General features: G+C 37.5%; 1 protein-coding gene across 1 annotated transcript; it reads right to left on the bottom strand.

The window, feature by feature from the left end:
• Positions 1 to 346: 346 nt before the first annotated feature.
• On the bottom strand, positions 347 to 10,201 carry LOC127426884 (monocarboxylate transporter 4-like). Its single transcript, XM_051673994.1, has 5 exons — positions 9,997 to 10,201; positions 6,416 to 6,668; positions 5,994 to 6,137; positions 4,655 to 5,431; positions 347 to 2,065 (listed from the first exon to the last, which is right to left on the bottom strand). The coding sequence occupies exons 2-5, from the start codon at positions 6,636 to 6,638 to the stop codon at positions 1,668 to 1,670; spliced, it is 1,542 nt and encodes a 513-aa protein (XP_051529954.1). The 5' UTR covers positions 6,639 to 6,668; positions 9,997 to 10,201; the 3' UTR covers positions 347 to 1,667.
• Positions 10,202 to 11,130: the final 929 nt, after the last annotated feature.

Genomic DNA, 11,130 nt, shown 5'->3' with positions numbered 1-11,130 from the left:
TTTGACTTGCCCGAGTTCCACCTCTGTGTAGATTGTCCTGGGGAGAAAACAGTGGGATCAATTACACTTACAGTAGGTTCCTTTACATTCATAATCAATTATGAATGTTAAGGAACCTGTAACTCTAAATTATCCCACTGTTTATTACATTATAGTTATATTTGCTTCATATTAAGGTGGGATAGGAGAAAGTATTTTAACATCCAAAAAATCTTTGCCTAAAAAAAAAAAAAAAGTGTTACACTTTTAGCTTTTCTAGCAATGACATTGTTTAAAAGCAAAAATATGAATGTACTCTGAACACTAAATGGAAATGGACTATTAATAAAAGACTAGGTTCACAGGATACAGGAGGGATGCATTTATTTCTAGAATGATTCACAACAAATTAGGTATGGCTACAAATCAGACTTAAGGCACAACCAAAAAATATAAGTGTCTTTAGTACGAAAAAAGTAGAAGAGGGTCCCTTGTCACAAACTGCTGGTGAAAGACGTACAAAAATAGAGGTAAAAGGTTTTATCGGCCCCACATGTATTTTTGTAATCATTTTTAGATTTGGTTTCCAAAAAGGTGCCCACTGAGATGTCGCTAACAATACATGCTGTTATATAACCATCATATCACATGTACAAGCTCACTAAATGGTCCCCTCCTTTCAATTGATGCAGCTGGATTGAACACACACAGACATTTAGATAAATAAATGTACAGATAAAGTGGTGTAGCTGCCAAATGACATCAACATGTCTACAATAAATACTGTTAAAATGACTGTAAAATAAAATAGCAAAAAGCACTATAAAAATGTTACAGAGCTGTGCCCTCCAACAGTAATATCCTTTGAAAACACTACACAAAAATACTTATGAATTCTGTACATTCCAAAAGACACAAAGTGTTCAATTTAAAGAGACTATTACTTGGACCATGTTTCATACAAACAAGCTCGTCAGCTGATCATTTGTGCCTAGCATTCCATACTTATGGGTAAGCAAGTCTGTTAGGATTTGTCTGAAACACGGAACTTTGATACAACCTTAAAATCTAATAATTCTCCTTAAACTCCTGTGCTCTCTCCGGACCAGTTTGATACATTACAATAGATTATAAAGATACTTTAAACAATCCACATTAGCGATTACTGTATGCCACAAACCAAGCAAGCTGGTAATCTTCACTATAATTCTGGTGCCTTGCTCTGATGTGGAGTCCCTTTGGCCAAAAATGCAGTACAACCTGAATAAAGTTTAAGAAAAAAAAAAAAAAAAATCTCTTGCACATTGAAATGTTCACATTTTAAAACTCCTAAAAGGTTCTGTACAAATAACCAAATAATCGTAATCTTACACCTTTGATAAATCATTGTCATTGTCAGAAGAACCTTTTTAATACATGTATGAGAACATATCCTGTCAACTGTTGTTAGCATACAAGGCAGTGAAAGGTCTAAATCACTTCAGATGCATGTGCTACTATCTATCTGAAATGCAGAGCAGATTGAAAAGTGGTCCTTTATAACCAGATGAGACATACTCCAAGCACAATACAGAAAAGCATACACCGCAACATCAAATGAGTTTAACATCTCGGTTTCCATGGACCGAGCACGTTCATGAGTCTTACTGGGGTTGTTTTGTCATATCTATTGTTCTACAGTAGATCTCTTACAGGGAGGATTCAGGTTCAACTACAACACCATTTGCTTCCATCACCTTTTTGGGAATGGTCTCAAGCTCTATCGAGTCCACCCCTACGCTCTCAGGCTCTTTAACCTTTGTATCCTCAGACTTTGTAGTTGTTTCCTTAACGCTTTGTTCGACTTGCTCCTTCGTAGTCTCACCAGAACCACCTCCATTGTCTTGCTCCTCATGTTGTATTTTGTTGAGCTCCTCCATTTCTGCCTCAGTAATGGCCATCTCCATCTTGGCTGAAGGGTCAGGCTGTTGGGGCTTCTTGATGAAGAGCAAGTTACAGATGGCCAGCACAAGGGCCGAGAGGACCACCTCACAGCCTGCCAGCAGGAAGACGTACATGTAGTTCTTTGTGGCATCCAGAAGGCGACCTGTGAAATGAAACACGAGAACTGATGTGATATCAACTCCTGTGAGGAGTGGCCAATTGGTGGCTCAGTGGTTAAGGCTCTGGGTTACTGATCAGAAGGTTGGGGGTTCAAGCCCCAGCACTGCCAAGATGCCACTGTTGGGCCCTTGAGCAAGGCCCTTGACCCTATCTGCTCCAGGGGTGCTGTATCATGGCTGACCCTGCTCTCTGACCCCAGCTTGGCTGGGATATGTGAAAAAAAGAATTTCACTGTATATGTGTGAAATAATTATAAAATTATTATTGTTGTGGCAGATATTACAGGTCATTCAGGGCTCAAGGAAGCATCCCATAACCTGGGAGCATCAGCTGCCAATGTTGGGATAGTTATAATGGTATATTTGCCCTGGGTCTCTGGGATTTAAAAAAAAAAAAAAAAAGTAATAAGGCACTCCTACGGTGTTCCATAAAAAGAAGGTGTTTGTAACATTTAACAAAAGGCTCAGGTAAGGTATGTGAAGTCCCACCTACACCCCTACAACTGTACATGTATTTTTATATATATATATATATATATATATATATATATATATATATATATATATATATATATACTACACACACACACACACACACACACACACACACACACACACATACAGTATATTATATAAAATGTTCCTTGACCATTTGAGTTAGCTAGTCTTAATGCAGATTAAGTAACAAAGAAATCAGCACATTCTCCAAGATACTTTGGTTTCAGTAGTGCAACAGTCTGACTCCAGAAGTAAAAATCCCATTAATTTATTCCACATAGGGGAACTGATTTTTAACAATACAATTTAAAGACAGACCTACCATGAACATCGATGGTATATTGCTTCTATTGAAGCCATCAGTCTTTATTAGAAAATGTAACTTAATAATTTGCATTTAATAGCTCAGTTTGAGGTGAATGACTACACTACCCATGATCCTGAACAGAAAGGTACACCAATCAGAAAACTGTGGCAAAATTGATTCCCTACACTATCAAACTACTGTATATTTATGTGTATATATTATTTTGCAATGCACTTATTAGAAATATATTGTTTCAATACTTAAACTATTGAAAGTTATTGATATTTTTCCATCATTTTCTATTATTTGCTCATTGTAGTTCATGTTCTCATTAAAGACGGCGAGTACACAGTCTTGAACCATTGTCTTTTCGTCCAATTTTCTTTTTGTATGTGTGTGTGTGTGTGTGCTTCAAATCAATTAATAAAGTTTGTAATGTTATGATTCACCTCAGATCAGGTTGGTTTGGTTCATGCCTTAGAATGCTTTTATTAAAGATTATTTTAAAACAATATAATGGGAAAAATACCTCCGGAATCAAGAGCAGCTGAAAAAAATGAGTATACTTTAGTTCAGTGGTTCTCAGCCCTTTTTTGATACTTCATTCTCTTACCCCCAATTATGTGACATAATTTGAAAGTGGAGACTTTGTTGTACCAAACAAAACAAAAAAAAGGAACAAACATCAATATTTGTGTTATTTCCTTAATTTGCTCAATGCAACTTTGATGCATTGCATAATTTTAAAGTTTTGTTAATAAATTCAGCAGGCTTATGCATCATGAATGTAAGACCAAACCTTGCCTTTCTTGAATTCAACCAGATGGAGGGCTATATTTGGGGCCTATAAAATGCAAATGCGAAGACCGAAACCAATAATAAAAGTGATAGTTCATATATTTTACATTTGCCTTTTTGAAAATGTTAATTTATTCATTATTTATTTTTATAGTTTTAACAGTGGTATTTATAAACACATGGAAGCATGGATCTTCTTCACTACCATGGTTAGATGTATCATAAATCTATAAAACAAACTATGGCATTTTTGCAATTATAAACAGTAGACCTACTCTAAACACACGTAAAAATAAATACAAAATATAAATATTTATAAGTTGTAACAAAAATGAATTATATTCCCTCAATCCCCTAATGTAGCTTATGACAAATTGAATAGAGCTGAAGTAGTGATATGATAATATGTTATCAATCTATTTCTGCCTAAAGTACAGTTAGTGTTACTATAGTAAATACAATTTCCGCTTCTCGCACCTTGCTTCTCACTGATTCTCACAAAGCTGCGAGTTTAAGAGCTTGAGCTTTAAGAGCTTTGTCCATTGAGCCGTATCCATCTACAGAGCCATACAGGTGCATTAGCCGAGGTTGTGCCTCCGCCTGTGTATTTGACGCTGCTAAACCAGATACTTCAGGATGCATCGCTATACTTAAAAAAAATCAGATGAACCATGGTACAAATGCATACCAACCCGTATAATTGACAACCAACTGATATACTCCAAGTCAAGATAAACGTTTTAATGCAGAGGAACTTGGCGATAGATTTGATTATGACGCCTGATAAACGCCCCCCTCTCTACTAATTTGCTCTCAGCACTCCCTGGCATCCTTTGAACGGCCCTGTTGAGAACCCCTGCTTTAGCTGATTGTCACAAACTGCAAATATACAAGCATTAGCCTTTTTTCTTTAACAGAACATCAAAAATTTTGATTTTAACCCCGCCCCCCCCACAAAAAAAAAACGTACCTGCTCCAGGTGGTCCCACCAACACAGCAATGGCTTCAATCAACAGCACCAAGCCAATAGCACTGGAGAACTTCTCTGTTCCCACAATGGCCATCAGCACTTCAAACTGCAAGGCTCCAACCATGCCGTAGGAGATACCAAAGAAGATGCAGAACACCACAAGAGAGGAGTAGTCTTTGGCCAGAGAGCCAACAAGATCGGTGGTACCATTGAAGATCATAGCGAAACTGAAGAGGTAGACACATCGTGGACGCACCCACTTGAGCCCAGCGATGATACCGCATGTGGGCCGGGCAAAGATATCGATGAACCCCAGTATGGTGAGCAGCAAGGAAGACTTTGTGTCCTCATTCCCCAATTCCTTGGCATAGCTTACCACAAACACAGGAGGCACAAATAGACCTAGCACCATAATGGCCGCAGCCACAGTGTAAATCACAAAGCCACGATCTCTGAAGACGGTAAAATCAAGCAACTTGGGTTTCGCTTGAGGTTTCGCTTCCTTTTCTTTTTCTTCCACCTCATTCTTCTTTTTTGGAGCAATCAAGGGCCTCATGAGAGCCCCACAGGCACAGCAGTTTAGCAGCAAGCCTCCAAGGATGAGGAAGCCTCCTCGCCAACCATACTTGTACTGAAGTATCTGGCCAAGAGGAGACAAACAGCATAGAGCCACGGGACTTCCAGCTGCAGCGAGCCCATTAGCCAAGGGCCGTTTCTCACTGAAGTATCTGTTCAGCATGATGAGGGATGGTTGAAAGTTCAAGGCAAGACCCAAACCTGCAGTACATCATACAAGACTGTTAATAAATCGATTTTTTTTATGTTAAGTCCACAAATGAAAAAGCGTTTATTCTGCACTCTTTTACAATTGAACACAAATATTTACATTACAAATTATCAGCATAATTTGAGTAAAAGAAATTTGAAATTGAAGTTGTAATTTTCACATGTATTTTATTTTTTATTTTTTTATTTTTTTTTTTTTTTTAATTTAGTATTGGGTAGTATTATTACAAACTTAAAGATCCATGTTCTCCCAGCACGATTGGAGAATGTTCCAAAGAGCATCCTGTATGCTTCAATGAAAGCAAAGAAATCTGACCTTTTGTACAAAGGAGTTCACTTGGTCAATGTCACAAATTTGCTTACATTAGTGACCTAGAAATAGGGTTTGAAAACCTATCAAAAAAAATTAAGAAATATTTAAGATTCTGATGTGCACTTTTTCTTGATCACTAATCAAATATGCACATTTGTAGCATTGTTCATATTTTCACAAGTGGACTCAATACTTTTACATCTATAAAATGCTATTTATTGTTTTACAAGACAATATCACCTGTTATGACCCCTGTGCTGAGATAGATGTGGATGATGTTGGTTGCAAAGGAAGCCATGATCATACCCAAGGAGGCAAAAAGGCCACCCACCATCATCACAGGGCGACAGCCAAACCGGTTCACCAAGATGCTACACAGTGGCCCTGAAGCAAGCAAACTACTGTAAGCATTTAGAATACATGGGTAAAAAAAAAAAAAAACACTGAGCACTTTGCATAGGCTGACTTTACAGATAACCTGGTTATATTTTGACTACATTTGCATGGGATGGCAGCTCTTTTGCATTCTGGGCTCTTTCCTACAGCCAGTTACTCTTCTGCCAACTTATTATATACAGCATGGTCTTCAAAATCGTAAGTAATATCTCATCCCTGCAGCCTGCCAGTAGACATCCCTACCGCCTGCTAGCAGACATCCCTACCTGTGCCGTAAAGCATTGCTAGAAGAATGGAGGAAATCCAAGCAGTGTCACTGTAGCCCACTCCAAACTCCCTGATGAGCTCTTTGAAGAAGACGCTGACTGCTTTGGGGAAGGCGTAGGAGAAGCCAGTGATGACAAAGCAGCCAAAAAGGATAGCCCAACCCCATCCTCCATCAGGTGCCTTGACCCCACTGTTGCCAGTGTCCACTACCACTCCACCCATGATGCTTAGTACAGGTCAGGTCTCTCAAAACTGCATGAAAAAACAGAAAGTGTCATCAAAAAGCACACTGATAGTAGAGGTAGACCAATATATTGGTTTTACCGATTAATGTGTTCTGATAGTAGCTTTTTTGAACTATCGGTTATCAGCAAAAAAACAACACTATGCCGACAGTTGCCGATAATGTTGTCTTCCTCTGTGTTCAGCCCTAGAGGGTTCTACAGTTAAGAATGGCTTGGTTCTGCCATATAACAGCAACCTCTAGAGGTGAAATAAAAACAATCACAGACACCTCGTGGGGATTTGCTGTTTCTAAATCTTTTATTATTGACAATTTTCATCCCTATTTTTATCCTCATTATAATGCATATTTTGATGAGATAATTAAGTGCTTAAAATTGAAGCGAGGGCATGCAAAAACTTTCTACATGGAAACATCCCTCTTCAGCACATGTATCATGTCTCCAAATTCATACCTTGAAAATAAACGACCTTATTCCTCATCACACGCGCGCACACACACACACACACACTTAATTTGGTTTGTTTAAAGTCCCACATTATGCTCAATTTTCATTTATTATTACTGGGAATATCTGGGATTTTAATTCATTTTGGACTCTTGTTGCCTCTTGTGTCTGTCATATTAAGTAAAGACTGATCTTTTTTTTTTTTTTAATCTGCCTTTTTCACCATTAGTTATCAATACTGGCAAAATCCACTATTGGTCGACCTCTAATTGATAGTGCTTAAAGGAATAAGTTCACCCGAAAATAAAATGTTATCGTCATTTGCACCGTCATGTTGCTCCAGCCCTATATGGCTTTCTTTCTTCTATAGAAAACACAAGTGGAGATAAGCAGAATGTTAGTCTTAGTCACCACTGACTAGGTGACTTAGGCCGTCAATCCCTAACATTTTGCCACACATCTCCTTTTCTGTTCTATGATAGTCGGTCATTTGGGTTTGGAACAACATAAGGATAAGTTAATGACGACAGAATTTATGTTGAAATAAACCCTTTGGCTCTACAACAAAGGTATATGTTTAATTGAATTTGCCACAACATAAAAGTAACCCATTATCACCAAAACTCTAAACACATTTTAATTAACTAGTGAATTTTCTAATACAGCTGGTTTTCTCCCTGTATAGTAAGAACTGTTCTTATTGCCTGGCACCCTGTATTCACACCCTCCTTTAGTCATGTTCCTGCCAAGAGCCACATGTCTTCTCTGCAGTGTTAAATTCTGGATACAATGTGTTAAATGGATCATCTCACTACAAGTCTCACAGCAAATTATGACTTTTAAAGAAACAGCATCACAAGTGGTTTTTATTTCAGATCAGAGAGTAGCAATTATGTTGTCTCTAATCTACTACGCAATGTATGAACTGCCGTGCCCTTTCTTATTTCTCAACAGTCACTCAGCAGCTGCCAGAACATGCCGTTGATGGGTAGACAACATGTAGGTTACCTTGCTTGTGATGTCTTTCCTTTGAGTCTAAAACTTCCACATATTTAACAGTACAGTTAGCAAAATAGCAACTTAATAAAAAAAAAATAAACACTTTTAATTTCTCTAAATGGTAATGTGATGTGGGATTCAGCACACACTATGAAAGCATGGTCCACAGAATGGTCAACCTTCTAATCTTGAACTTCTTAAAGGGCAAGAATGCTTCATGTCTTATTAACCTGAAGAGACTAGTTAATACTTTGCAATGAATGCTTATTTAGTCCAAAATATAACACTAATTTATAACATCTGGACACCTGGTCCTCTCTAGATACAGACTGAAAATGAGTTCAATTGCACTGTCATTTAACAGACCCATTTTCCAAAGTGACTTACAAATGAGGAACAAGCAATTTGTCATTCAAATATAAACAATATCATATAAATGCTATAAATATCAATATACGGTATATTAAAAACCTTTAATTCCTATGTAAATCAATTAGTTCTAAACCACTTTAGCAGGCCTATGACTTATACAGCAAGAAATACAAGACAACTTCAGATCTTAACAACGCAATTGGTGTGATAGGCCTACGAGCGGATGTAGCTGGATAAAATGCAACTTCTAAATTGTTAAATACTAAGAAAAGGTCAGGCTGTAGAGAATTAGTCAACCAAAGGATATGATGTAGACAAATTGCAATAAGTGAAATCTTGTAAGTTGTCAACTATGCAACCAATATATTTACAGCTTATTTTGCTCAAGGTCTCTTAAACGGATCCTTACTGACTGTGCAGAACCTCCCACATATCTACATCTCTTAGCTGGGTGTCAGTTGAGGGGGACACCTCCAGTGTGGAAAAAAACCCAGAGGCCCTCCACTTTTAAACCCTACCAGAGCTATGATATCCATCCTAAATTAAGACCCTCTTGTGGCACTGATTGCAAATGACCACAATCGCCTCCCCTGGAGTAAAGACTAGAGTAATTCGAGTCTGTCCTCACTTCGATAGATTTTTAAGCAGTATGTGTAGTTGGGATTTACATTATGTTTGGTTAGGAGGAATTACTGTATGTTAGGATTTGTTTTAGAAAGGCCACTGAATTGTTTGTCTGAAGCATGTCACAGCTGACTTTGGCTGTTTCATAATGATTCAGGCTTCTTGTCTTGTCCATGCTAATTAGTGGCACGTGCTAATTCCAATCTGTCAATCGAAGTGGGAGCATGTCAAGGGGATTACGCATATTGTTTTGATTTACAAAGAGGGGATCCAAAGAATTATGCACACATCTAATCACAATGTACTGTAGCCTAACTGCATGAGTCTGTTTGACAAATCATTAAAAGGCAAGCTTTGGTTTACTGTTGCATTTTTATTTTTTATTTTATTTTTCCATCATCCTTTGCATATGAGCACCACTAAATAAGACGCGCGTGCTGTGACTTAAAGATCGGAGCAAACACATTGAGGAATATTTATTGAATTAATTATTTGCAATTCTGCTTCTAAATATTTGAATGAAGAAGATCTGATGCATCGGAGCGCTGTGGTCTACGTGCTAAACGTGACTTTCATACTCTTCACTGATTAGATAAACCCAGCGCTGGCACTCCACATGGGTATAAATACCCAGTAGCCAAACATCCTTGAGTGTATATATATATATATATGTTAATTTTCCTATATAAACGATGAAGAGGGGTTAAAAGCATAATAGCTACTCGATGATTATTATACTGAAGTTGTATCGGTATGAGGCTTAACCTGTTAAAAAGTAACCTGATAAAATTGTGCTCTACATCTCCACTGGCGCTCACCAATTCAGCATCCACAAAATCACCCAATCATTATCTCCGAACACATGGTGACATAAGACATCAGTCCTTACATACCTTAATGATGATCAGCTATTAATGTCTTCCTCTGATGATGCTGCTACCCTGGGACCAGGACCAGGACCAGGACCATCACGTTCGCACAGCAAACAGCTTTTACTGAAGCGCTTGAATGAGATCTGGAGCTTCGCTGATGCTCATCAGGTGAATATAGTCCTGATCTGGCCGGAGCCTGTTCTGTCACCAATGAATCACTTGAGTCACGCTGACGTGCAGCCAATGATGCGGCTGTGTGGAGGGTACTATACGTGCGTCTCTCTCTCTCTCTCTCTCTCTCTCTCTCTCTCTCTCTCTCTCTCTCTCTCTCTCTCTCTCTCTCTCTCTCATCCCCATACAAACTATGTGCTCTAGGGAGTTACAGATCTTTCCTCCTTGTTGTATCTTTCAAGCACCGGCTTTGTTTCTCAATGTCTCAGCTGGGTGCTGCACAGAAGTATTGTATGGCAACTTTCCTTTTCATATAATAATATTGTGGCAGAATATAACAGAAATGCTGTAATTATTATTATTATTTTTTTATTATTATTTTTTTTTTAATTATTATTATTATTATTATTATTATTTTTTTTTTGAGTAAGTTGCAGCATATATGCTTTTGTAAAAGCGAGTTAATATGTTACATTTTTATGGAGAAATGAGAGGAAAGGTCGCATTTATACTCAGAAAACAGATAGAAATTAGAACGTGACAGCAGGCAGGTATAAACCACGTGAGTCAAGTGTCAAATTTCCTTTTGCGTCAGTTGTTCAGTGTAGCTACCGGGAACATTTGGGTAATTTTTGGTGTGGGGGAACAACCTATGTAAAGGCTAAGATATTTAAAGTTTGTCAGGGAGTTACCCAATGGGTACAGAAGCATGACGGATGTGTCACTATTTATGGCTTCAGTTTAAATAGTTTGGAATCTTTTTGTGATTAAAGTATATATATATATATATATATATATATATATATATATATATATATATATATATATATATATAAAACTTATAACAACAAAAAAATCGCTTGTCGAAAAAAATAGTTAAAAAATAAATACACAATAAACTGTTTGCTTTTTTATCTTTAAACTGTATACTGATTTATGTGTCTTTATATAGTCTCCAATTTTTATATCCTATTAGACTACGTA

The sequence above is a fragment of the Myxocyprinus asiaticus genome, chromosome 36 (genome assembly GCF_019703515.2).
Source record: "Myxocyprinus asiaticus isolate MX2 ecotype Aquarium Trade chromosome 36, UBuf_Myxa_2, whole genome shotgun sequence".
Classification (NCBI taxonomy): domain Eukaryota; kingdom Metazoa; phylum Chordata; class Actinopteri; order Cypriniformes; family Catostomidae; genus Myxocyprinus; species Myxocyprinus asiaticus.
Note: the sequence above shows the minus strand (reverse complement) of the source record. Positions and strands in the feature narration are given on the sequence as shown.

Excerpts from the sequence above, each read along its gene's own strand:
- LOC127426884 (XM_051673994.1), bottom strand. The coding sequence starts at position 6,638 with ATGGGTGGAGTGGTAGTGGACACTGGCAACAGTGGGGTCAAGGCACCT. Across the intron at positions 5,432-5,993 it reads CAGCACAGGGGTCATAACAG|GTTTGGGTCTTGCCTTGAAC; the intron begins GTGATATTGTCT and ends GATGTACTGCAG. Across the intron at positions 2,066-4,654 it reads GGTGGGACCACCTGGAGCAG|GTCGCCTTCTGGATGCCACA; the intron begins GTACGTTTTTTT and ends TTCATTTCACAG.